The sequence below is a fragment of the Mustela nivalis genome, assembly GCF_964662115.1.
Source record: "Mustela nivalis genome assembly, chromosome: 8".
NCBI classification, from domain to species: domain Eukaryota; kingdom Metazoa; phylum Chordata; class Mammalia; order Carnivora; family Mustelidae; genus Mustela; species Mustela nivalis.
In genome coordinates this window covers 115,396,733-115,423,414 of record NC_139027.1, presented here as the reverse complement: position 1 = coordinate 115,423,414, position 26,682 = coordinate 115,396,733, and the positions used below count along the sequence as shown (strand labels likewise).

General features: G+C 41.6%; 1 protein-coding gene across 3 annotated transcripts in view; it reads left to right on the top strand.

Annotated features, from left to right (window-relative positions):
* Nucleotides 1-26,682, top strand: part of ATRN (attractin) — a 148,645-nt gene that overhangs the window by 109,710 nt on the left and 12,253 nt on the right. For 2 of the 3 annotated variants that reach the window (XM_082744531.1, XM_082744533.1), the window contains exons 25-27: nt 10,393-10,454; nt 22,354-22,432; nt 26,397-26,504. In XM_082744531.1, the coding sequence (XP_082600657.1) occupies nt 10,393-10,454; nt 22,354-22,432; nt 26,397-26,504 (249 nt within the window). Of the gene's footprint in view, nt 1-10,392; nt 10,455-10,932; nt 11,792-22,353; nt 22,433-26,396; nt 26,505-26,682 lie in introns of those variants that run through there. The other variant, XM_082744532.1, reaches the window with a different exon arrangement.

The following is a 26,682-nucleotide window of genomic DNA, read 5'->3' as shown; positions in this document are numbered from 1 at the left end:
GTATTGAGAACTGAGCCTTCATTTAGACTTTAGAGTTATGTTTATGGGTGCTAACAGGATTGCTTTCCTAAGCAAAGGAAGTATGAAACTTTTATTGACTCAGAGATACTTTTTTTGGTAACTGCATTACTGAGATACAATCCACATACCGTACAGTTCACCCATTTAAAGCACACAATTTAGTAGTTTTTAGTATATTCAGAATTGTGTAACCGTGACCACAATCAATTTTAGAGTATTTTCATCATCCCCAAAAGAAATCTCGTACTCACTAGCAGTCACTGCCCGTTCCTTCCTCCCTCTAGACCCTGGCAACCACCAGCCCACTTTCTAGTGCTATAGAATTTGCTTATTCTGGCATTTCATATTAATTGCATTACATAACATATGGTCCTTTGTGACTGGCTTCTTTCACTTAGCATAATGTTTTCAAGATTCATCCATATTTAGTATGTTTGGATTCTTAACTCCTTCCTCTTAGGGATTGAGTGATATTTTATTGTCTGGATATACCACATTTTGTTTATTCATTCATCTGGTGATGGATACTTGGGTTGTTTTCACTCTTCGGCTGTTATGAACAATGTCAGGTACACTTTTAATGTTTGTATGTATTGTGTAATGATGATGATGATGCATGTTTACACCTGGTGTTAGGGATCTGTGCCATCAGAGTTTTAAAGAATCATAAAGCTATGAAATACATTTAGAACTAAACTACTCAAAGTATAAATCTTTCTTTGTTTCAGAGTGGCATTTGAGGTTCTCTACTACCTTGTGGTTTTCATTAGGATCATTGTTTATTATTCCTTCTTGAAAGCCTCTTCTCTTCCACTTTTCACCCATGACTTTGGCTGTGTTTTCTTAATTCTTCAGTACCACTGCTCCCTTGAATTTTTTCTGGATCCTTTCTCCCTGGACAGTCTCGTCCATGCCGTCTGTGAATACCACCTGTGGCTGGGACAGGTAAATCTCCATCTCTAGCAGATCTCTCCCCTGTGATCTCCATAGCCGGGAGGCTTCCTTTAACATCTCCTTGCGCAGCAAACTCTGTGCCCCCGAGCAGCAGCCTTGAATGGACAGGAGGGGCTGTCTGATGCTGGGTGGCAGGCTGTGCCCCCCTGCTTCTGGGAGTCCTGGGCAGAGAGGGGAGTGTCCCATGCTGCCTGAGTCTAAGTGAGGATGGGCAGTAGCAGAGCTGAATCTCAGGAGAGTGAGGTTGGGGAGTAGGGGTGTTCGGGGTGGGAAACCGGCATATGCAATCACCTTCAAGAACTACTGGGAGTTTCACAGAGGTGAAGTGGCAGCGCTGGACACCTAGGCGAAGGCTGTTGGGAAGAAACTGGAGGTTTCGGCCGAGGGCCTGGAACTATAGCCTGAAAACCACTGGGAATTGTTGAAATGTTTTAAGCCAAGAAGTGATGAAGATTGGTGTTTTCAAAAGATCCTTCTGGCAGCAGTTGGGAGAATGGAAGGAAGGAGCTGGACCTGAGTTGGGGAGTCCAGGTAGAATTCTTGTTTAGAAACCCAGGAGAGGGGTCCATCAAGTGACCCTCAGGCACATTCCATTGCAACTTGCTTTCCTCATCTGTGCCTCCACAGCTGTAGACTCATCTGGCGTTTCACCCAACAAAGATTTCCTTAAGGGCAAGGACAGTGTCTTAGATTTCTGTGTCCTCAGTGTCACAGCATAGAGCTGATCAGCAGTAGACACGTCACAAATGAGCACTAGATGGATGAGTAGTTGTACATATGGGAGCTTTGGGGTTGGTATTGGAACTTTGTTCTGTTTTTTTTGCAACTTTTGCATCTTTTCTAAAGGTGCTGACAGCTTTTTCTGATCTTGACAGAATGACTGCCTACCAGAGGCAGAAATTTGTCATCCCACTCGGCATAGTCTGATATTAGAAGATTGAATTGTTCTAGCATGGTGTCAGAAGAGTTGAGAGGTAGAAGAAAAGAAAGGGATGAGGACACAAGTATCCTAATTTTATAAAGAGGTAGTTAAGAGGTACTGCATAGATTGAAATATTTTAGAATGAAATGATAGGAAACCTGGGATTTGCTTCAAAATAATATGGTTGTGGGGGAAGTGGGGAAGCATATGGATGAAACAAGACTGGCCTTGAGCTGGTAATTATTACATGTGGGTGATGAGCACATTGGGTTCATGATACTGTTCTCTCTACTTTTTAAAAAGTTTTAAATTTTCTATAATAAAAAAAATTTTTTAAAGATAATACAAGTAATAGAAAACAACATTAAAGCCCCACTTTATTATTTAACCTCCTGAAGGTAGCCTCAGCTAGGCCTGTGGCCTAGACTGGCTGGGACCATTGTAGGCCAGCTGCGATGTATCTGGAACTGGCCTTCTGTTTCACTTTGCAGGAAGGACACAGCATTTTACTAGGCTTTTACCAGTCATTGACTGCTGTTGGACAGTCTCTAGGACAGTCAAGAGTCAGGGACAAAACCCTGTCTAACACACCTCTCCCTGTGAAATGGCAAAGGGAGCAAGCAGGGGTGCATCAGAGGCCTGAGGGCTCCTCCCCATGGGCTGTGTGCCTTGCAGGGGGCCTCACCACATTGTCTCCTGCTCCTGCGGCTGCCTGTGGCTAACAGGCACATCCCTTCCCTGCATCCAGCGGTGTTCTAGCCATTGCCTGTCTCTGCTGGCATCCTTCCCAACACCATCACCCTCAGAATAATGCCACAGAAACCAAGAGAGGCACTAAAAACAATGATGTAACTTGACTGGAAGGGCAGGTGGGGATGGTGGCCTCAGTCACCTTCCGTTAGAGCAGGAAGTCAGTAAGTGATGCCTAACATGGTTAAGTCAAGAAATAGCAAATAAAATAAAACTTATTAGTGATAAAAAAAAAAAAGGTAACCGTAAAAGAACAAAAAAGAAACCTAAAAAAAGGCGGAGGCCAAAGAGAGAAACCTTAAGGAGAGGATTAAAGAACGATTGCTTTGCGTGATTAGCTATGGTCTTTGTAGATAGTCCAACCAAGTGTATGCAGTTCTAAATGATTTTTAAATTATTAATGATCATGGTAAGATGGAATAGGAATTCTAGAGTGGTGAAAGGAATGGCTGCAAGGACACGTGGGGAAGCAAGCACAGAGCAGTATTGAGGTGGGAGGTTGGGCGTGCACAGACGGTGAGTGTTAGCTTGGTGTCAGGAACGAGTGGAATTAACTAGCCTTGAGGCTCTGACCAGAGCCTGTGTATACAGTTTCTGTGCCAGCACAAACCAGCATTAGATGGGTAATGTGTGCAACTGGGTGATGGGCATTGGGATCCAGTCCAGGGCCTGTGGTCTCAACAGAGAGCTCCACATAGAACTTCGGTTTGTTTTTGTTTTGTTTTAAAGAATATTATTTTGGTTTGGTTTTTGTTTGTGTTCGTGTTCTTTTATTCTTTATTCTTTTTTTTTTAATTCCAATATAGTTAACGTGCAGTCTTAATATTAGTTCCAGGTGTACAATTCCAGACATCACCCTGTGCTCATCACAAGTACACTCCCTAATCCCTGTCACCTCTTTCCTCCATCCCCCCATCCCTCTCCCCTCTGGTAACCATCAGTACTCTGTAGTTAAGAGTCTCGTTTCTGCGGGGCACCTGGGTGACTCAGTTGGTTAAGTGTCTGCCTTTGGCTCAGGTCATGATCCCAGAGTGCTGGGATCAAGCCCCATATGGGCTCCCTGCTCAGCAGGGAGCCTGCTTCTCTCTCTCTCTAGCTCCCCTGGGTTGGTGTTCCCTCTCTCTATCTCTCTCTGTCGTAAATAAATAAAATCTTCAATAAATAAATAAGTAAATAAAAATAAAGCCTCACCTTGTTAGGTCAGTCCCCCTCCCTCAAGAATCTGTTTTTTGGTTTGTTTCCTTTTTTTCTTTCTTTTGTTTCTTAATTTCCACATATGAGAGAAATCATATGGTATTTGTCTTTCTCTGACTGACTTATTTCACTTAGCGTTATACCTTCTAGATCTGTCCATGTGGTTGCAAATGGCAAGATTTCTTACAAGAAAGTTTTTGGGGGTCACAGCAAAACTCAAGGAGGCAGCGGCAGTAGACCCAGGTTAAAGTGGTCACAGAGTCTTCCATCTTTGACACAGCTGAGGCCTGAGTGGAAAGCTCTTTGTAGACAGGCCCGAGTTCTTATGGGAGGAATCATTTCTCTCCTGGCTTCCAGCCTTGCAGCCCAGAGCTATGGGCAAGGTTGGTGTGGTGAAGCCAGAAGCCCAGAGGCAGCCAAAGCTTCGGGTCCTGAAGTGAGATCTTCTGCGTCTGCAGAGCCTCATCTCTCAGGGAGAGTCAAAGAGCGGAGGGGCCCTGGTCTGGACAGGCTCCCAGACCAGGCGGAGTTGAGCCCTGATGAAGCTGTTGGCCTCAGGAGCAGCCCCCAAGGAGTCTGTCAGGTACACACAGACTTTGGGTTTTCTCAGAGCCTAACAGGTTCTGCCACAAGCTGGCCATCTTTACTTCTCAGGGGAGCCAGCCATCCCTTCCTGTCCTCTGCCTGTGTTGCGTGTTCATAATAGTGAAGATCATTCTTGGTGGAAAAGATAAAGGCAAACTAGAGGTCCTTCCCTCTCTCATTTCAAACCTTCTGTATTAAACAGTGGTCTTTCCCTATCAGTTCAGCATCATTTATCCATTGCTCACTGATTTCTAAATACCTATTTTGTGGATTGCACAAATGTTAGAAATGTTAGAAATACAATATTAGAAATACAGATGTTAGAAAAAGAAATTGTTCTGTGATAGTTGAATATAAGAAATGTCTTAATTTTTTTTTTTTTAAAGAGCACTCTTCCTACCATAGTTGATAAGAAATTCATTCTCCGAGAACCCCATCCCCTTCTCAGGAACCGTAGAAACCTCAGGGCTTACCTGAGCCCAGAGATCTAGGGAAGGTGTCTGGCTTTCTCATTCATTTGACTGCTGCTCCAGGTACCCTGGTTTATGGCCATGAGGTTTGTTTGAAGGCAGCTGTCCCCATTCCCATGTGTGATGGGCTTGGTCATTTGGACACAGAATAACCAGTGAGGCCGGAGAGCCTCTCTAGGCCTACCATGCAGTCCTCCCATATTCCTTGGCACTTTCAAAACTCTAGAACATCTTCTCCATTCCCTCCCTTTCCCAAGGTTTGGGCCATGCCTCTCTGTTTGTTTCAAAGCACTACCCTCTCTTTCTCCACCCTGGTCTCCCCCCATCCCCATGACACCACCCTGCAAGATCCAGGTTAATTTCTTTGGGAACCAAACCTTCCAAGTAAAAATGGCACTGGCATCAGAATCACCTGGGGAGTTTAAAGCTTTAGGAGCAGGAATAGACCCCAGGATTTGCCCTTTCTTGTAAGCTCTCCAGAGTTTGAGAACCATGGCCTAGTTCTTGGAATATGATGGTGTTACTTGCTCTCTGGAGGTAGGTGTATCAGCCTCTGTGGGAGGTGGGGAATTGCCTTTCCATTCTTTCTCCCACAACAATTAGAAAGTCAGAAATTGATACCTTTGCAGACAGAAGAGCATAGAAGTCTTTTTTTTTTTTTTTCCAGGACATCTCTGCATACATAGCCATAATATAAGGTGGAATATGACTGTCCCATGCCCTGAGAGGGAAGTGGGTCAGGAACTGGGAGTATAGAGAAGAGAGAGCCAATTCCCAGCAACTGAATGAGGAAGGGAGTGTTTGGGCTGGGCAGCAAGAGGCAGGGGGGCCCCCCACTGCAGATGGGTGGACAGGGCGCTCTGGTGATGCAAGGACCAAGTGCAATAGTAGAGCAACCTGAAAACACTTGTTTGGCTGAAGCACAGAATTAGTGCTTGGGAAATGCAGACCCACCATATCCTATCCTCAGTCCTGGGGCTGGCTGGGCTTCTGAGTTGAGTTTCTCACATTTATTTAGCACACCCAGAGGGTCTCTGGGCAAGCACGCTTTATTTATTTATGGCTCAAGGTATGTTTAATGTAACAATGATTATAGTAGAAGAAGAAAAAAAGTCCAGAGTAAATTAAATATGCAAAGTTAGATTGAGTTGTTTGTGGCACAGGTATATCTTGACATAAAAATATATTCTTTTTTTTTCTGAATAAAAAAAGAAAAGAAGATATGAATCTGTATGATCACATTTCTGAAAAAAATCTGAGAAGGATTTCAGTGAAATAGTAAAATGTTAATAAATATTTCTCAGAAGCTTCCTAAGGTTCATTTTTGTTTTCCTTCCTCTTTTTCATCCCTGCTTTTAGATTATTCTGTAATGATACATGTATTGTAGTCTTTCATAATAGAAGTAAATAGAATATAATGGGCCTGGTGGGCTCAATACTGTAAATGAGGCATGATCATGGTCACATGTATCCTACAGAGTCTGTTTCTCAGTGCAGTGAAATTGCGCACATACTTTGTAGGGGTAGCAATAGGACACTGAAAAAAAAAATGGGGACTAGTCAAGATAAATATAAGAGCAACTGAATTCAACCCATATCTATTTAAATTCAGCTTTTTTAACACCGAAGTTATTCAATGGCATAAAGTCAAGTAGCCTGTTAAAGCCTTACTAGGAAAAAAAACAAAACAAAACAATATATCTTTCCCCTCCCTTTTCCTATTTCCAGGCAAGCACACTTTAATCAAACTTACTGCTGAAAGTAAGGCAGCAGCAGGTTGTAGAAATGTAAGGGGACATAAATTCTAGGCTTGCTGGAGTGTGGGGAGTGATATCTGCTGTCTGGAAAGGGAGAAGAATGACACTGTGAGTTTTATTTATAAATTGTAATGACATGTTCTAATTGGCAATAAGTATATCTTACTATAAGAAGTCCCCATTATCTTCAGTGTCAGAAAAGTCACAGACACTTCAGTGTCTGTTTCAATGTTTATTTTATAATAAATCATAAAAGAAAGGGCTGATTAAAATTTATTGTCTTGAAAAATGAAAATTCAAAAGCACACACAAAAATTTTTTTTTTTTTAAATTTTACAGTTAACAAAATTTAAGTTAATGTTTGCAACCATGAGCCGATTCTTAGAAGAAAGAAAACTCAGGGGCGCCTGGGTGGCTCAGTGGGTTAAAGCCTCTACCTTCCGCTCAGGTCGTGATCCCAGGGTCCTGGGATCAAGTTCCGAGTCGGGCTCTCTGCTTGGTGGGGAGCCTGCTTCCCTTCCTCTCTCTCTCGCTGCCCGCCTCTCTGCCTACTTGTGATCTCTGCCTGTCAAAGAAATAAATAAAAAATTTTAAAAATTAAAAAAAAAAAAAATGAAAACTCAGTCAGGTCTCACTAAGTTTGGGGGGAGGGTGGAGATGGGGTCAACATTTTTCCCATTACCCTATTCCTTTATTCAACACATGTTTAATAAACACCTCTTCCATGCCAGTCACTACTTTAGGCACTGGAGACACAGTAGTCAGCAGCAAGGTCCCAGTCCTCCTGGCTCTTATTTTCTAATGAAAGAGAAGGACCAGAAATAAATGGACATGGAAGGGCTATGAAGCAAGGTAAGTAGAGGTATGGCTTCAGTTGTGCAGACAGTGCTCAGAGCCTGGCCCGCATGAATGGATGGAGTCCTTCACTTCCTATGTGATTGCGCAGTGTGCTTTGGTAGTCAAGGGCCTCATCGGGTTTTCCCAAGGTCCTCCCTTAATCCCCTTTGGAGTATCTTGAAGGACAGACGTCTTTACCTTCAACCCTGCCAGGTCTCCATATCCCTGTGGTTTTGTGGGATCAGTTCTCCAACAGCACTTTCAGTAAAATCTCATTGTTCACAAGATTGCTTTTGTGGTTGGTTTGCATGTGTGACGGGCTGAGGAGGGTCAGCCCAATTCGTGCTTGTTGTCCCAGTGTACTTTTTTTTAAAAGATTTTATTTATTTGACAGACAGATCATAAGTAGGCAGAGAGGCAGGCAGAGAGAGAGGAGGAAGCAGGCTCCCTGCTGAGCAGAGAGCCCACGGGGGCTCCATCCCAGGACCCTGCGATCATGACCTGAGCTGAAGGCAGAGGCTTAACCCACTGAGCCCCCCGGGCTCCCCCTACAGTGTACTTTTTAATAGCGTTCCTCTTCTCTCTCAGAAACTCTCAGTTTGGGTACGCCTGAGTGACTCAGTCGGTTAAGCCTCGACTTGGACTCGGGTCATGATCCCAGGGTCCTAGGATAGCCCCCAATTTCCACATCAGACTCCCTGCTCAGTAGGGAGCCTGCTTCTCCCTTTCCCTCTGCCTGCCACTCCCCTTGCTTGTGCGTGCGCGCTCTCTCTCTCTCTCTCTCTCTGTGTCAAATGAATAAATCAAATCTTTAAAAAAAAGAAAAAAGTTCTCAGTTTGGACAGTAAAACTCACCAGCCTGTCAATCAAGGATTAACCACTGATGTGGTGGGTGGGGTGTTGAACAAGAGTAGATGTTTCTAAGTAGTCTTTTCATAAACATTTTTCTGTTAGGCCTTTTGCTTCCCTACAAAACCTTGTAACTGTGGAGACTTGGATGAATAACATTTAACAAAAGAGATCCCCTTTTGGAGTAATGTGAATCTTGGGTAGCAGCCACCCTGGCAGCCAGTTTATATTGGTTCATTGTGGTTTTGAATTAGACGTGAACATGGTGGTGGCCCTGCGTCAGCAAGAAGTCAGGCTTGTGGTGGTGATCCCAGCCCTGCAGAGTGTTACGTGGCACAGGGTGCACAGACCCTGGGAGTCCTCAGAGGGCGCTGTTAGCTTCCATACATCCCGGCACCCGACACAGAAAAAGCATCTCAGATCTGTTGAAGTCTAAACACTGAGGACACACTGACAATTTAGAAGATTAAAATCTATAAACAGATGTGGATTGACTAGAACTTGTTTCCTTCTCGCTCTTTATGTGTTGTAACCTGGAATCTTCATGCCTCAAGATTGAATAACCTTGTTTAAATAATTGTCCTTCTCCAGTACTAAAAAGCTCTATGCAAGGATGGTGGCCGTCTTCTCAAGGGGTCTTCTTATTTGTGACTAGTTACTGTAGAAAATTAAGGAAAAGGAAAGAATGTGGGTTTCTCCTTATGTATGGCATAAAGTCTGTGTATCTTTGTATTTCTAACTATAAATGGTTGCTAGAGAGACAGAGAGACTGCAAATTCTGTACCCCATAATGTCTTATGACTTGAATAGGTAGCACTGGGACTTTATTTATGGAATGTCAAAAAGAAAATAAGGCCATCAGAAAAGGCAAACACTGGAAACCTCTTGCTGCCTCTTTTGAGTCTGGCCATAAAAAGAACACGAAGCATTGAATTGTCCCAGTGCTGGGGCCTGGGTCTAGCACTTTCTTGCATTACGTTAGGATAGGAGCCGCTGTCTGATAAAGATAGGGAGTTGGGTGAGATTGGAAAAAGAAGCTGCTAATCATTTACTTCTCTGATTTTTGTCGTACTTACTGTCTGTACTGGAGCAATTATCACCTTATTCAATAATTGCTTTATTTATGGTACTGTTGTCCCTCCAAGGAGGGCTATGTTCCCTTTAAAAAAGCAGGGAATATGCCATAACATCTGGCTAGTACTATGAGTATTATAGATTATAATAAAAAGGACACAGATATCCTACTTAGCAATAAATCCTGACATGTTCATTTTTTTTTCATGTTCTGATATCTCTGAAATCGTGATGCATCTTACAGTCAGTGGTTTTTAAAGTATTTTGCGATAGTGTAGTGGGCAGCATTTTTTCTTGGTAATGTACAAAATAATGCCTGTTCCACTCAGTGGTAACTTAGATGAGCTCCTTAAGGGACTTTTTATATTCTTGGTATAAAAACTATTAACCATATGATAAAATTACCTAGGTTCCAACTGGTGTTATATTAACTGTCAGATGATATTCAGTGTATTAAATTTTGAGATATGGTTTTTTAAAAAAAGTTTCCTGAAGTGAGTATTCACTGAGCACGTAAGTATCAAAGGGATGAAGGTCACAGATGAGGCTCCCCAACTCCAGGGAGGTCCCAGAACTCCAACTTGAAGCAGACAGGGAGAGCATTTTGTCCAGGGCAAGGCCGAGTTGGCCTTGCCTTGGCCTACCAAGGAGGTAGCAAGCCAACTGGCTTGCCTGGCATTGCGGTTTTCACGGAGGGAATCTGAGACGTCTTCAGAGTCACACTAAAAGAACTTAAATCTGATATCAAGAACAGAGGGGTAGGCACTCTAGGAATTTGTGTGGAAGCCTCACTATATTACACTGGGGTTGGTGGTTAAGCCAGAAAAGAAACTAAAGGGATGAGCCACTTTCCCTTAAGAAAAACAATTTCATTAATTTCTCCTTGAACATTTCATGTGTGTTTCTTGAACTAAAAGGCCAAGTTTGCCAGCGCTCCTGTGTAGCCTCCCTCCTCACACTACCTGTTTCTCCCTCACAGATCGCCTTCTCCCAGCACAGCAATTTTATGGACCTGGTACAGTTCTTCGTGACTTTCTTCAGGTAATTTCCCTTCTACAAACCTTATCTTCTCTTTTGATTCAGGTACTTAATCCCATTAATTATCAACTCCTAGAAGATAATCGAGTAATCCTGTGTTGGCACAAGAGATCAGACTAACTTCCTAGACCTTTCTGAAAAGTTATGAGTCAGTCGCAATCGTGTAAATCCATCCTAACCTGATAAATGAAAACATTTGCTTTGTACGTTCTGATCTTGGGGGGCCGTTTTTCACGTACTCACTACTAAAATGTAGCTATTTTGGTTCTTCATATGGGGAGAATTCGGGGTTGAAACAATAATTAATAATGATTACTGATATGTGCTACAGATACACTTCCTTCTAATCAGGGATGATCCCGGTGATTATCCAGAGTTTGAAAGATTAAAGTGACTTGTTAGGCTCTTGGGATTCTTTTATTTTTATACTTTTTAGCTATTTTTCACGTCTCTGTGCTTGCACTGTTTCTTGATTTTTCAGTTTCTCTTCGGATGTCCCACTTGTAGATGAGGATATTCATCTCATGTAACCTCACCCGCAACTCCCCACGCACCACCAATGCAAACAGAAATCCCTTCCTTCCCCTTTGTGTCACGTAGTTACATCACGGTGCTTGCCTAACGCAGTGCTCCCTGTTTATGTTGTTATAACTGTAAAACCCCCGTTCACAGCAGGGGAACTGTGATTGTACTTCCCCATTGTTTGGTTGGAGCAATCACTCTCTAATTTTGTTTTTTTAATTGTTTGGTTTTCTAAGAGGCTACCCCTGATTTTTCCCTGTACTCTGACAGAATTGAGTAAAATCTGTCTGTGGTCAAACACAAGCAGGCACTTTCTGTTTTAGTTTCTCTTGGAGATGTCTGTGTCTAGAACCCTCCAGCCCACCACTCCCAGGTGCACTAGTTTTTGAGGCCTGCGGCAGGATTGTTCTCTTGGGAATTTCTCTTGCCTTCCTCTAATATTGAAATATAAGATACTAAATAGAAGATCTTGTGTCTTCATCTCCCTGTTTATTTTCTCTTTTTAAGGACTCCAGGACTTTTTTGAGAAAAGGGGTGGGGAGGTAAATTTTCCGCAACCTCTGTCTGAAAATGTTTTGATTTTTACCTTCCCATTTGATCAAAAAGTTGCATACAGAATTCTAGGCTGGAAATCGTTTTCCATTAGAATTGAGATGGCATTATGCTGTTCCTTCTAGCTTCTAGTATTAATATTGAGAAGGACCAATATATAAAGACAGTTATTGCCTTTATAATTCCTACTCCTTGTATGAGATCTGTTTCTCTCTTTAAAAAATTATATTAAAGCTTACAATAAAATTACAGAGACACGTATAAAATGTGTCTGGCTCAATGAGTTAATCACACATTGAATGTGCACTTTAGAAGCTCCCCTGTGTTTCATCAGTCACAACACCGTTCTATCTCCAAAGTAACTATTTAACTTCTAAAACCATATATTGGATTTGCCCATTTAAAAAATTTACATAATATCACTGCAGAACTTTTAAACCAGTTTGAATGAGCAAGAAGAATTAAAAACTTATTGGATACAATTGAAGTTGTACTTAGAGGGTATGGCTCTAAATCTGTGGTTCTTAACTGTAGCAGCACAGTAGAAAGCTTTTGATGCCCACGCCACATCCCGGACCAGTCACATCAGAATCTCTGCAGATGGGACTCAAGCATTTGAAACCTCTGCAGGTGACTGTGATATGCAGCTAAGGTCAAGAATCACTGCTTTATAAAAGCAAAATTGGAAAAGAAAAAAAAAACACATTTCTCAATAAGTCAGAAAAAAGAACTACCAAATAAGTCTAAAGAAAATAGAGGGAAGCCACAGACATAGAGTGAAATTAATCATATAGGGGGAGAAGTACAGTAGAGAGAATTAAAAGAACCACAAAGTTGGATCTTTGAAAAGAATAAGAGTAATATTGATAAACCCTGGCAAGACTGACCAAGGAAAAAAGAGAGAAGGTATAAATAATACCAGAAATGTAAAAGAAGGCATTACTCCAAATCCTGCAGATAACTTTTTCCTCCATAAGAGTATTTTATGAGCAATTTTCTGCAAATAAGTTTGAAAATGGGACAGATGGAATGGACAATTAGAAAAACAAAGAATATATACTACTTACTGATGCAGAATAGGAACATGAACATTGAATAGGGCTATATCTGTTTAAAAACAATACATAACTTAAAATTTTCCCACAAAGATTACTCTAGGCCCAGGTGGCCTCATTGGTAACTTACAACCTTTTAAGAAAGAAATAACATCCTTAGTAACAACATCTTCTAGAGAACAGAAAAAAATACATCCCAGTATGTTTTAATGAGGTTAGTACAACCTGACAAGAGTATTATGAGGGAGGAATTTACAAGTTAGTCTCCCTCATGAATGAAGAAGCAAAAATCCACCAGTAATTTAAAAAGCCAACAATATCATGACTCAGTTGGGTTCATTCCAGGAATTGCAAAGTTGATTTAGCATCAGAAAATTGATCTGTGTAATTAACATGAATTGCATAATAAGAGAAGAGAATAATATGATCATCTTAAGCAGTGAAGAAAAGCATTTGATAAAATTTGATCTCTCGGGGCGCCTGGGTGGCTCAGTGGGTTAAAGCCTCTGCCTTCGGCTCAGGTCATGATCGCAGGGTCCTGGGATCGAGCCCCGCATTGGGCTCTCTGCTTGGCAGGGAGCGTGCTTCCCCTTCTCTCTCTGCCTGCCTATCTGCCTACTTATGATCTCTGTCTGTGAAATAAATAAATAAAATCTTAAAAAAAAAAATTTGATCTCTCATTCATTAAAAAACTCCTAGGAAACTCAGAATAGAAAGAAACTTCTGATAAAAGAAAAATCTGATAAAGGACCAATATATAAAGCCAACAGCAAACCACTTTCTTAATGGTGAAATTGAGTTTAAGAACAAGCAAAGACTGGCTGGCTCAGTCACTTGAGCCTGTGACTCTTGATATCAAGGTCATGACTGGAAGCCCCAGGGGGCATGGAGCCTACTTAAAAAAAGAAAAAGAAAAAAAAAAAAGATTCTATCAGTCACTTCATTCAACATTGTGACAAAAGTTCCAGCCAATATAGTAAGATAAGAAAAATTACATAAGAATTAGAAAAGAAAAAAAATCATCACCTTAAAATATGATTGTATTTATAGGAATTCAAAAGAATGCAGAAAAAAAATTAGAATTGGTAGGTGAATTCAGCAAAGTTGCTAGATACAAGGACAATATTAAAAAATTAGTTCTATGTCATTCAGAGACATACATCTTTTGCAGCTCTTATTGGTAAAGGCAGATGATGGCATGAAAACCATATAATTAATTGTATTTCCCATAGTGAGCCATTAGGTGCCTCCCCCTTTTGACCATGAAAGAAATCCCTTCCTGAGTGATGCTGGGGAGCAGATGGCCTCTCTTCAAGAGATTCAGCCACGTCCTGATGGGCCCATTTCTGCCTGCTGTGAACTGTAGCCTTTAGTTTCTGGATGATGATGACACCTCCACCAGGAAGTAACTGTTGCATCCCTCCAGTCTTGCAGAGAGAGAAAATCTGATCAAAGCATTCAGTGTTTCGGGGTGGGGGGGTGGATCGATTACATTTCTATACTTCACTAACAAAAATGAAATTTACATGTTGCCGTTACTTTAGTAAGTAAAATTATTCAAAATTACAGCATAACAGATCAAGAAAGAATTACCAAGAAAAAATGGAGAGGGTGGGAAGACAGTCTACTGCCCCCCTCCCCCGACAGTAAACACTTTGTCAAGCTACAAGTGATCATTGTGGCACTGGGCACAAAATCAGATTAATCAGTGGAATATGTACATAACCAAGGAAACAGATAAAGTTTAAAGGTCTCAGATTTGTTTGAAGTGACGAAAAACTAAATAGAATTAAACAGTAGACAGTTATAAACAAGAAGCTAGAAGATCAGTATAGACTTAATAGCCACTAGTCACATGCAACTCGTGAGCACTTGAAATGTAACTAGTGTGACCGAGAAACTGAATTTTTCGTTTTATCTAATTTTAACTAATTTAAAATATTTAAATATATTTAATTTAAATATAATTTAAAAACTACTTGATTCAGTTACCAGAGAACTTGTGTGTTTAGAACAACCTGGATATGTGAATCTGCTTTTTCAAATGTGAATTTTATGAAATTTAAATACAGATCAGTTATTTTCTGATAAAAACTTATTGTTCACATTGAGATGTGCTTATTAGTATAAAACGCACACTGGATTTTGAAGACTTAGTAGAATATTAGAACATAAGATACCTCAATTTCTATATTGGTCACATCTTCAAATGATGTTTTAGCAATCTTGGGTTAAATAAAACTAATTTTATTAAAATTAATTTCACCTGTGTGTGGTTTTTTTTTTTTTTTTTGGCTACTAGAACTTCTAAAATTACATGCGTGGCTAACATTAAATTTCTGTTGAACAACAATGACCTAGATAAAGGGAAAATTTTGTAGGGGTGACATAAACAGATATGATAAAATAATGTTAAATTAATCCCAAGTATTTGAAAACAAAATAGTAAGTCCTCATTCAGACTTTTTAAGGTAGAAAATCAACATAAAGCTAATTCTCTTACTATAAATTTAAAAAGTTGTTTATTTTCATAGTAAAACTTCAGACAACGTAAAAACTAAAACTCAAACTTCCCCTAATCCTACTCTTTAAATATTACCACTGTTAATATTTTCATGTTTGTGTTTCCAGAGTTTTTTCTGTGTGTATATACACTGTGCATGCAAGTTGTGGTTTTTCTGATTCTTTGGTTTATAAAATGGGTTTCCTCCTTACATGTTGTTCTAGAACTTGTTTTTTCACTCAGTGTTCTGCGGTTAACTTTTCCCATGTGCGGTTTCACTCCATTTTTAAACAGCTTTTTCCATAGTAGGAGTACCATATTTTATTTAACCATTCCTCTTTTGACTGACTCTTAGATTGTTCTCAGTTTTTGTTACATATGCTTTTACATTTAAATGCAAAAACACTGCCGTGGCCTCTCAGAACAGTTGCATCAATTTATACTCCTACAGCAGGAATATAATTTCTTTTATTGTTTCTGCCTGTTGCTCTTATTGGTTCTTAGCAACAGTAGATATTGTTATTATTTTTCATTTCGTCAGTCTGGGAGGTATCACTGGTATCTTAAATTTGGATTTCTTTAATTATGACTGATACTTACTAATGTGTTTCAGTTCCTGTTTTGAATGATTGGTCCCTATCCTGTGTTTATATTTCTCTTGGGATATTTGCCTTTTTCTTGCTGAAACTTAGGACTTTGTTTCATTTTGCAACTATTAACAGGTGTGTGTGTTCCCTTGTTTGTCTTAGGCCCCATTTATGGTATTGAACCCTGCATCCTGCTCCCTACGCAGCAGAGAGCCTGCTTCTCCCTCTACCTCTGCCTGCTGCTCTTGCCTACTTGTGCTCTTTATCTCTATATTCCTGTCAAATAAAGAAATAAAATCTTAAAAAAAAAAAAAAAATTGAGAGGGGCGCCTGTGTGGCTCAGGGGATTAAAGCCTCTGCCTTCGGCTGAGGCATGATCTCAGGGTTCTGGAATCAAGCCCCTCATCGGGCTCTCTGCTCAGCGGGGAGCCTGTTCCTCCCCCTCCTCACCTGCCGCTCTGACTGCTTGTGCTCTGTCTTTCTTCTCACTATCAGATAAACAAGTAAAATCTTAAAAAAAAAAAAAAATTAGGAACTCTATACCAGGAACTCGGGAAAAAGAGCAAACATACATTTTTTTAATTATACCACACTCATCCTTCAGGTCCTGGCCCAGTGTTCCTTCCTCCAAGACCACATCCCAGAACCCCAAACTAAATGGTCTTCCCTTGTTCTCTCCCAGAGAACCGTATTAGTTTTCATCATGGTACTTCCCACAGTTTTTTCCTTGCGACATATCTGTGCTCACAGTTAGACTCAAAGCTTAAGAGAACAGGTGCACTGTCTCTTTTAGGCACACACTCACACACATACACACACACACACACACACCTCTCCAGCCCCTAGCACACAGTCACGTGCAAATACATGTATGTAAACTAGAGCTTCAGGAGAAGTGCTGAGTCTCAAGGAACCGGAGGCACCAGCCTCTCTGAGGGAAAGAAGTTGGTGGAGCCCGTTGATGGCGTGCTCTCAAGGGCGCGTAGGGGCCACATGCTAATTCGGTAGCTCATGAGCAGGTCTTACGTATATTCTTGGAACATGCGTACAGATTGAGGTGACCCTGCTGCCAGGTACCAGCCTAGTAAGGAGTCGTCCCTTCTGGTGGAAGACTGTGAAACCATCAGAATTGGCTGGGACCATGGAATCTTGTGTAGCAAACAAAGACAAATGGCGCTCTTGTCATTTCTTCTTTTGAAGGTGGAACCTTTGGACAAGAATCCAGTGCTCCCCACCCCCGGAGTTTGTTTAAGAACTCAGAATGATGATGATCTTTTAACTTAGAAAAGAGTCCTTTTTATGAACACAAGGAATGAAATATTTTCCCCAAGCAAGTTAACCAGGTCCCAGAGGATCTAAGTGACAATAAGGGGAGAAGAAAGATATCCAGAGAATCCTAAGCAGCACTCTGAAGAACAGCTCAGATAACACAGAAAAGAGAATGGGGGGTGGGAGGGGGCAGGGCACTCAGGGATTCAAGTGAGAAAATCATCGTGAGGGAAGTCAGTAAGAATACTTCAAGACTCGGGCACAGTGAAGTAAACTCTAGATTCTGACAAATCCATTAAGCCCTCTTTATATCTTAATGAGATGCTACTCGAGACTCCAGTAGTAGCCTTGTGAATGAAGAGGGAAATAATAAGACCCCACTGCTTGCTTGCCGTGAGAATCAGATGAAGTCATGTATGTGAAAGGGCTTTGTGTCTGGGAGCATGGTGCCAGGGTGGTTAGGACAACTGGTAGTAGTAAGAGGGACCAACACTCTGTGGACATCTTTGTGGCTGGGGTCACAGATGCCTTAGAGGCCAATGTCTGAGTGAGGATAAAAAAGGAAAAATAGGTGATGTCACACATCACTTGGCCCAAAAGAGGGCATGTAATGGGAATTTCAGTTAGAGGCCAGATAACAGTGTTCTTGTAAAACTTAATTACCTGAACTTCTGCTAGACCCTTGCCACACTGACAACAGACATTCTGTCAAGTCCATTTCACATTCCAGAAGATAGACGTGAGTGTGGGTTCCTCCCTCTCTGGATCTAATGCTGACCAGAATGGTGAAATGCAAGTCACAGCAGCTCAGTAAGAAGCAGTGTGTCTCTGTGTTCAAGCTGGGTTAGAGGTCAAGGCCAGGCCAAGAAAATGAATACGTAGTTTTAGAAAAGCCAGATTTGTGAGAGCAGGAAATAACCATTAGTTAATAGTCTTGCACTCTGGAGAGAATGTTCAGGATGCTCTCAAAAATATCATTCTAGGGGCGCCTGGGTGGGTCAGTGGGTTAAAGCCTTGCCTTCAGCTCAGGTCATGATTCCAAGGTCTTGGGATCGAGCCCCGCATCAGGCTCTCTGCTCAGTGGGGAGCCTGCTTCCTCTTCTTTCTCTCTCTGCCTCTCTGCCTACCTGTGATCTCTGTCTGCCAAATAAGTAAATAAAATCTTTAAAAAAAAATCATTCTAACTGCACAATGAATTAAGCTGGTGAGAAACAGAGCTCCCAAACACGGAGCTCTCACACAAATTATGAGTTTGCAAAAGACATAGACTAAAGGGGGTGCCTGGGTGGCTCAGTGGTTAAGCCGCTGCCTTCGGCTCAGGTCATGATCTCAGGGTTCTGGGATCGAGTCCCGCATCGGGCTCTCTGCTCAGCAGGGAGCCTGCTTCCTCCTCTCTCTCTCTCTCTCTCTCTGCCTGCCTCTCTGCCTACTTGTGATTTCTCTCTGTTAAATAAATAAATAAATAAATAAAATTCTTAAAAAAAAAAAAAAAGACATAGACTAAAGGTAGAAAGAGAAACTTAGAATCAAAGCATGGATTTTTTTGAGAATAGTCTCAGGGAAGTATAAGCCTTTGAAAGCAAGAACAGGTTTAAGACAAAAAGGTGAAATGTTTCTTGTTTTCTCCTTGAGCTGACAGGAAGTGAGAGGCCCTTAGCCTGGAGCTAGTGTCCTAGTTTTGAAAGAGAAATGCATGTCTTTGATGATCTCTGAATGACATTGACAAAATGTTAATAATTGCCAAGGCTAAGTGATGGACATAGGAATTCATTGATCATTTCCTCTACTTGAGTGTATATGTTTGAAAATTTTTCACGGTTTAATGTTTCTTTAAATTTCATTTACATGGGAAAATCTAGAAAACAGTTGACAAGAGGGACTGCAGTAGGGTGAACACTGAGTTACAGCACTACCTATACCCATACTGTGGTAGGAAGGAAAGAAGGGAGGTAAATCAGTGAGTGCTACCTTTTTTGAAACAACTAGAATGTTCTTTGTTGTTGTATTACCCTAGGAGAAATCTCATACACATAACAGCTTTGAAGAACAATCACTGTGTGTTAGTATGCTGTTTGTGTCACTTCTTAGAAAAGCTGGAGGACACCTGGGTGACTCAGTGGGTTAAGCCTCTGCCTTCGGCTCAGTTCATGATTTTAGGGTCCTGGGATCGAGCCCCGCATCAGGCTGTCTGGTCAGCAGGGAGCCTGCTCCCCCACCACCACCACCTGCCTCTCTGCGTACTTGTGATCTCTCTCTCTATCAAATAAATAAAATCTCAAAAAAAAAAAAAAAAAAAGCTGGAATCAGTAGAAGAAACTGGGTTGCTGTTGTTTTTAACAAGTCTGTGTTAAAGATGGAAGCCCCTAGGCCAGGAGGTGGTGGAGGGGAAGAGGACACAGACCTGAGCTGTACTGTCTACACCTCTGGATTGAGGGTAGTCTAGGAGAGGCTTCTGAGTGGCACTAAGGTGCTCGCCTCCGAGGACAGTCCTGTGTTCAACTATATTGGTGGCATCTTGACCAACTTGGAAGCGATTCTCATTCGCTCCTTGCCCCTCCATGTGGATTTGCTGCCTCCTTGTGTTCTTTCAGAATAAAAATAACAAAAAAGTCGGAAACCAAGAAAGACAGATTACTCTTCTCAGACTCCTTTACTGCTTCTTCCTGTTCTCCCCAACTTCTCCTGGGTGAGGTGTGCCCCCCAGAACATTCTTCTATATTTGTAATTCACTCCCTGGGTGACGGCATCCAGATTTATTACTTCAAATACACCACTGCCCCTCGAACATCACAGGTTTTTTCCTGCAGGTCCGCTTATACATGGATTTTCTTCAATAAATACAGTACAGTAAATGTACTTTCTTTTCCTTATGATTTCCCCTTTTCTTAAGATCTATTTATTTATTTGCACGAGAGCACAAGCAGAAGGGGCAGAGAGAATTTCAAGCCGACTTGGCACTGAGATCGTGACCTGAGCTGAAACCAAAAGTCAGATGCTTGACCAAGTGGGCCACCCACGCACTGCTTTATGATTTTTTTTTACTAACGTTTGCTTTTCTCTACCTTTGCTTTATTGTAAGAATACAACCTATAATACATATAACATATAAAATATGAGTTAATCAGCTGTTTATATTGTCAGTAAGGCTTCCTGTCAACAGTGGACTACTAGTAGTTAAGTTTTGGGGGAGTCAGAAGTTATATGTGATTTTCTACTGTGTGGAGGTTCAGCACCCCTAACTCTCCCATTGTCCAAGTGTTAACTGTGTATGCTTATGACTCCCAAACGCCACCTCCAAGCCCGACCTGGCACCCAGCCTCCATGCTCATGTGTCTGTTCATGGACACACCCTTTGGTGTCCATGTCCTCTCCCTTTGGCGCTTAGGAGGAGATCTCAGAATTCGGTGTGTCTCACACTGTCTGCTGTCCTGCACCCGCTCCACCTAGAGCCTTCCTTATCTAGGTTGATGGCAAGTTCCTCGGGCCAGAACTTCTCTGTTCCATCCCCTCCCTCCAGCACATCAGGAAATTCTGTGGTCTCAGCCTTCACATTGTGTCCAGATTCCAAAGTGCTTGAGCCACATCATGTCTCCTAGACTACTGGTCTCCCTGTTCCTGCCATTGCTACCCTAAAAGTCTCCTCAGCATCGGTTAAATTATGTTACTTCTCTGCTTCAATACTAAGTTAGCTCCTCATCTCAGTCAGTAAAATCCAGTACCCTTAGCGTGCCTGCAGGCTTCCCAAGGTCTACTGCTGCTTACCCCTCTGCCTTTCCCTGTGACCCATCTCCCCCCCAACTCCAGCCATGCCAGCCTCCTGAGGTTCCTCCTTGCCTCTGGCTGTGCACATTCCCCAGGTGTGTGTCTGTAGACCACCCCTGGGCCACCTCCCACACCCCCTCCAAGTGTTGCTCAGATGTCACCTTCTCGAGAAATAAGACTCACCCACTCTGACCGTTCTGCTTTAGAGTGAGAGTGGCACTCCCGGACCCCCTTTTCCTTACCATCTTTTTATTTCCGTGGCATTTACTACCTTCTGACTTGCTCTATAAGTTGCTTGTTTATTTTGTTTATTTTTTATCTCCACCTGATAGAATGTCAACTCCATGAAAATAGCGATCTTTTGTCCAGTTCATCGGTGGATTGTATGGGCCTAGAACAGGACCTGCCTCAATAAAGTATTGATTAAAAGGACAATTGAGACCATCAGGGAGGCACAAGGACCAGGAGAGTCAGGACAGTTGAGAGGCCCAGTAAGACAGGAACCAGGAGGCTCTCCCTCGAGTGATGACCCTGGCAAGCCCCTTCTCTTTCACGTCAGGGAATTCACTGGAGATGTCTTTCCCTCATTGATGTCAGGGCAGCGGGGGGCTGTGGGAGCCTTAAGAGGGTGGGAGTTCAGTCATCCTCACACTTCAGCGTGCCCCCTGCAGCCGGCTTCAGGGCCTGCCTCCAGCCAGCAGCTGGGTGCACTGGGGCTGCAGTTCTGGAAGCAGACCTATGCGGCAAATGCCTAGTGTCTGTGGTAACAGAAGTCCGTCATTCTGTCTGCTGTCGAGGTTGCTTTTCAAACCATCCACACCTGGTTTACAGACGAGAGAACATTAAAGCATTTAGTTATAAAACCAGTGGCGAGTTATTCTCTCCTAATACTTTTAACAAAGTTATTTGGCTTGAGGTTGATCATTTTATTTTATAAAAATTATATGAATTTTTTTTATAAAACTATGATTGACTATATATTATTATATATACATTTATTTCTTCTTGTGTTTCCCTCTTCCATATGCCATATGAAAAACTGGTTGTTAGGTTAATAACGAACTTTTCTCATTTTTTTAGTTTTATCAGTAAAGGTTTGCTAAGTCAATTAAATAGCATGCGTGTCATTCATTATTATTATCCTAGGTTTTATTTCTCTTCTTTGGGATAAGCCTTGAGGGGCCATTCTTTTTTTTTTTTTTTTTTTTTAAAGATTTTATTTATTTATTTGACAGTAGATGGAGAGGCAAGCAGAGAGAGAGAGAGAAGCAGGCTCCCTGCTGAGCAGAGAGCCCGCCCCAATGCGGGACTCGATCCCAGGACCCTGAGATCATGACCTGAGCCGAAGGCAGCGGCTTAACCCACTGGGCCACCCAGGCGCCCTTGAGGGGCCATTCTGATAAAAGGCCCAGTGGGCGGTTGGAGCTCTTAGCCAGTGCCTTTGGGGACAGTACATGTAGTCCGGAAGCTCAGCTCTTCACAGCCTTCTCCCACTTGCTTCCCATGAGCTGGGACTTGGTTGTGATGAGTTGTGAAAAAAGTGCTCGGAGTTGGGCTTTGGGGTGACCCTTCCTGCCTGGCCGAGGCGTGGGTGGGTGATAGTGCTGATTCTGGGGGCTGGGATAATAACTCAGTACTTTCCTTTCTCACAGTTGTTTCCTCTCTTTGCTCCTGGTGGCTGCTGTGGTTTGGAAGATCAAACAAAGTTGCTGGGCCTCCAGGCGGAGAGAGGTAAGCCTCAGGGGATGAAGGTTCATGAATGCCTGTGAGAGCTGCTTCCTTTCTGTTTCTCTAAAGCAAGTCAGTTCAGTGATTTAGTGATAATTGATAGACATCTCACAGGGGGACTCGGGCTGCCCTGTCTGCAGAATGTGGTCTGTAGATTTTGATTAGTGTATATAAAGTAAAATTAGTTCTGCACCACATGCCTTTAACTTTCTAAAAGGAATCTTTAGTATTTTTAGTCTTTAGTATTGACTTACAGCTGCTGATTCTACTCATTCTACCAGCAGTCTGTCCTTAACTCAGGCAGGAGATCTGGGGGCTCAGTAGTAGGGCTTTTCATGAGAAGGAGGGTAAAATCAACCAGCTAAGCATCTCAGAAATGTCTCATCACTCAAAGATAAATCAGTGTCTAGTTAAGTTTTTGCTTGAATTTCATTTTTTTAATGAGTCTTGATATATATCCAGAACTCTGTTCCAAAAGTAATAACGAAATGCAGTAAGATGAAACCAGAGAGGGACACAAACCATAAGAAACTCTTAATCTCAGGAAACAAACTGAGGGTTGCTGGAGAGGGGAGGGGTGGAAGGATGGGGTGACTGGTTGATGGACATTGAGGACAGTACGTGTTGTGGTGAGCACTATGTGTTGTATAAGACTGATGAATCACAGACCTGTACCCCTGAAACTAATAATACATTATATGTTAATTTTAAAAAATACTAAGTCTCTCAAGTATTTACAATTGTGACCAGTCAAATAAATAAACTTGGTTAAAAGTGACAGCATAAACTCTTCGTTTACCGCACCTTTCACCGATGTTATTACTCTGCCTTCTAGCAGTCCTGTCTCCTGTTGTATTGTTGATAATGGAAGGGCACTGAGGTCTAGGCTGACCACACTCCTCCGTCTTCTGTATTCTATTCATGCCCTTTTCTATATAAAAATCGATCTACAGACAAGATTTAGAAGAGAACGGAAATATCCCAAGTCAAAACTCAGAGGCCCACAGCACTGTTACCAGAACATTAATGTCTGTAATGAGGGCCTCCTCCTGGGGGCCGTGACCCCTTTTCTGACCCACATAAAGGTGATGTTAGCATAGAGGTAATGTTGCATCCTTTTTATTATCATTCTTAAAATTCAGTGGGTAACATATTCAGAGGAATTTATTTTTTAATAGCCTCATTACTAATACATTTTAATACCCAATGAATTGTACCATTTTTTAAAATTGTATGGTGTTCTTTAAAAAAAAAAAAGAAATACATGTTATCCAAACAGAGTAAGAAAGAAGTGGGAATCCTCAATAAACCAGTAGCCAGAGAAGGAATTAAAAAGGTGTCAAAATATTACTCTCTCCATGAAGGGCATTACCCTAGGAGTTTCCATTTGAGATGAGCTTATGGAAATAATAATAATGGTCTATTTCTCCTTGAGTGTTTAGGAGAATTATTTCCAAAATACCTAAACTGTTCCAGATAAAGGGAAAAGATGGAAAGCTTAAAGAGTCCTCATTCATTGTATGCATAGAAACTTAGAAACCGAAACAAAGGCCAGTCACACAGTGACTGTATGTGGAACAGTCTAATTTACCAGTGTAATAAAAGGATCATTTGCTCCCAGAAACCCTGTCAGAATACCTTATATCAGTGGGTCAAAATAGTACCTAAATGTTTAATAGTGGCCAAGTAATCACTTAATCATTTATTGAAATTCAACACTGGTTCCTGCTTTAAAAACTAAACTCTTAGTAAACTCAAAAATAATACCCCCTTTTAACACCATAAAGAATATCCCGATCACTCAAGATATAAAAATACTAGAGGTTGTACCAACAAAATCTAGACAAGTTTGTCATAAGAAGAGCTAGCATTTGAGCATTTCTAAATTCCAGGCACTGTTCTAAGAGGTTTTATATAGATTAACTGATTAACTCTTCATAACAAGCCTGTGAAATACTTACTGACCCTGTTTCACAGATGAGGAAACTGAGGCTCGGGGAGGCAGAAAAATAAATTACTCTGTGCCTCATTGCACAGTTACTATGAGACCAAACTGGGCTTTAAACTTGGGACTTCAGTCCTCACAGGCCACGTGCCTAGTCCTATAGGCCCCATTGTCACTTAATTCTGTTCTGGACATTCTAAGCTGTGCACTCTGAGAAAGAGAAATAAATTTTATTACTATTAGGGGGCAAAGTTACTATTTTCAGATAAGATGATAGAAACACAGTAGAGTAGCGATTTGCCTGCATAAAAAGTAATAAAGTGTATCAAGAATAAATCAGTGAAGACAAACAGCCCTCTAGAAAATGTTTGCAACATACTTGAAAGAAAATATGGAGAGGATGAACACCTTGTAGAAAAAGGTTTTTAAAAAGTATGCTTGTGACTCTAAATAAAATTTTAAAAAGATATTTCACCATTCTGTAGGAATGATGAATGTCTGATGAAGAAGAGGTTTTCTTTTCTTCAGCCACACCAGAGAACATGCTTTATCAAGGAGGAAGGAAGAATTAGAAGATTCCTACCTTGCAGGGTTAGGATAGGCTTTATTTAGGGTCCGTAAGAATAATAGTTTCTTCAGCATATTATTTTTTTTTAAAGATTTTGTTTATTTATTTGACAGAGATCACAAGTAGCAGAGAGGCAGGCAGAGAGAAGAAGGGAAGCAGGCTCCCCGGTGAGCAGAGAGCCTGATGCGGGGCTCGATCCCAGGACCCCAGGATCACGACCTGAGCCAAAGGCAGAAGCCTTAACCCCCTGAACCACCCAGACTCCCCCAGCATATTGTTTTTTAAATCATTTAAATTTCTTTAGAAGTCCCAGATTAAACTTCTTTAAGAATTCCCCCACCCCTAAAAAAGTATGCTTATGACAACAGTGTTTATCAACAAACTAACTAAGCTTTTCCCCTTGCCATTTAAAATTTCTCTGTAACTGTGAACCCGGCTGTTGAGAATATATTTCGGCATTTCCCCAGCTTCAGTCATGGCTTATCCCTCTTAGATTTGTAGAATGACTTACTGGGATTTATTACAGAAGTCATAACAGTTGACACTCCTGAAGTGCTCACTAGACGCCTACACACATTACCTCCTGCACTCTTCCCAAAGGAGCTTGCAAACCGGAGGAGCGTGGGCGCTCTGTCCTGCTGTGACTCCAGCTCCAGGAATAGCACAGAACCCAAAGTAGGGCTGCCACTTGTATTTGTTGAGTAAGTGGACCAACAGCTTGACGAGATGTAGAATGTTAGTGTTTTAAGAAAATGTTTAAGATAAAAATATCCTTCTAAAACAGAGCCCTGATCTATCCAGACTAAGATTCTGTCTCCTACCATAGTTCCAAGTGGGCGATTTGAAGGCAGGCCTGGTTGTCTTCCATGGCATGACCGATCTCCAGGCTTCAGTGATGTGCCCAAAGTGCTAATACCCTCAATGATACATGATTGATATATATTGATCCCACCATGTGCAAGGCGCTGAGCTGGGTTTTGGAGTGTTAACTGTGCCAGACTTCACATGTTTTTGTTTTCAACTTATACCCACCCTGGGAACAGAGAGCTCTTTCCATTCCTATCTGTGGTCTAAGTACAAGTTTCAGTAGGAAGCAAAAAAGCCTGGCTTTAGTAATAAAAACACGAGGAGACAGGGCTACGTCATTTATTTCTTGTACTTAACAAGCAGGCATCACAGCACTCTGTCCATCAGTACTTATCCTATATCTCTAACCAGTAAGGACCTTTTTTTCTTTAATATACGATAATAGTACTGTCATCACATTAACAAAATTTAGCAAATCCCGATGATACCTGGTCTGTGTCCAGTTTTCTCCAGCTGTCTAAAAAATATCGTTTTGGACTTGATTTGTTTGAAGTGGGAAGGATGAGGTACTTTTAATATGTTGCATCCCTTATTAAATTCCCCTCAGCACTTGGTCTGCTAACACTTGCCACAATATTACTTCGTAGCAACTTCTAAGAGAGATGCAGCAGATGGCCAGTCGCCCCTTTGCCTCCGTAAATGTTGCCTTGGAAACAGATGAAGAGCCTCCTGATCTTATTGGGGGGAGTATAAAGGTGAGAACATGATTCAAAAGTCCCGAAAACTTGCAGAGAACAAGAGCCTTATTCTATTGCCTCATAATGGTATGTTCCTCTCTTTCTCTCTCTTTAGCCATCAGACAGCACGCTGATGTTGTCAGATACTCTTTTGCTTTCATTTTTCAGTCTTTCATTCATGTTGTTAAGCATTCTT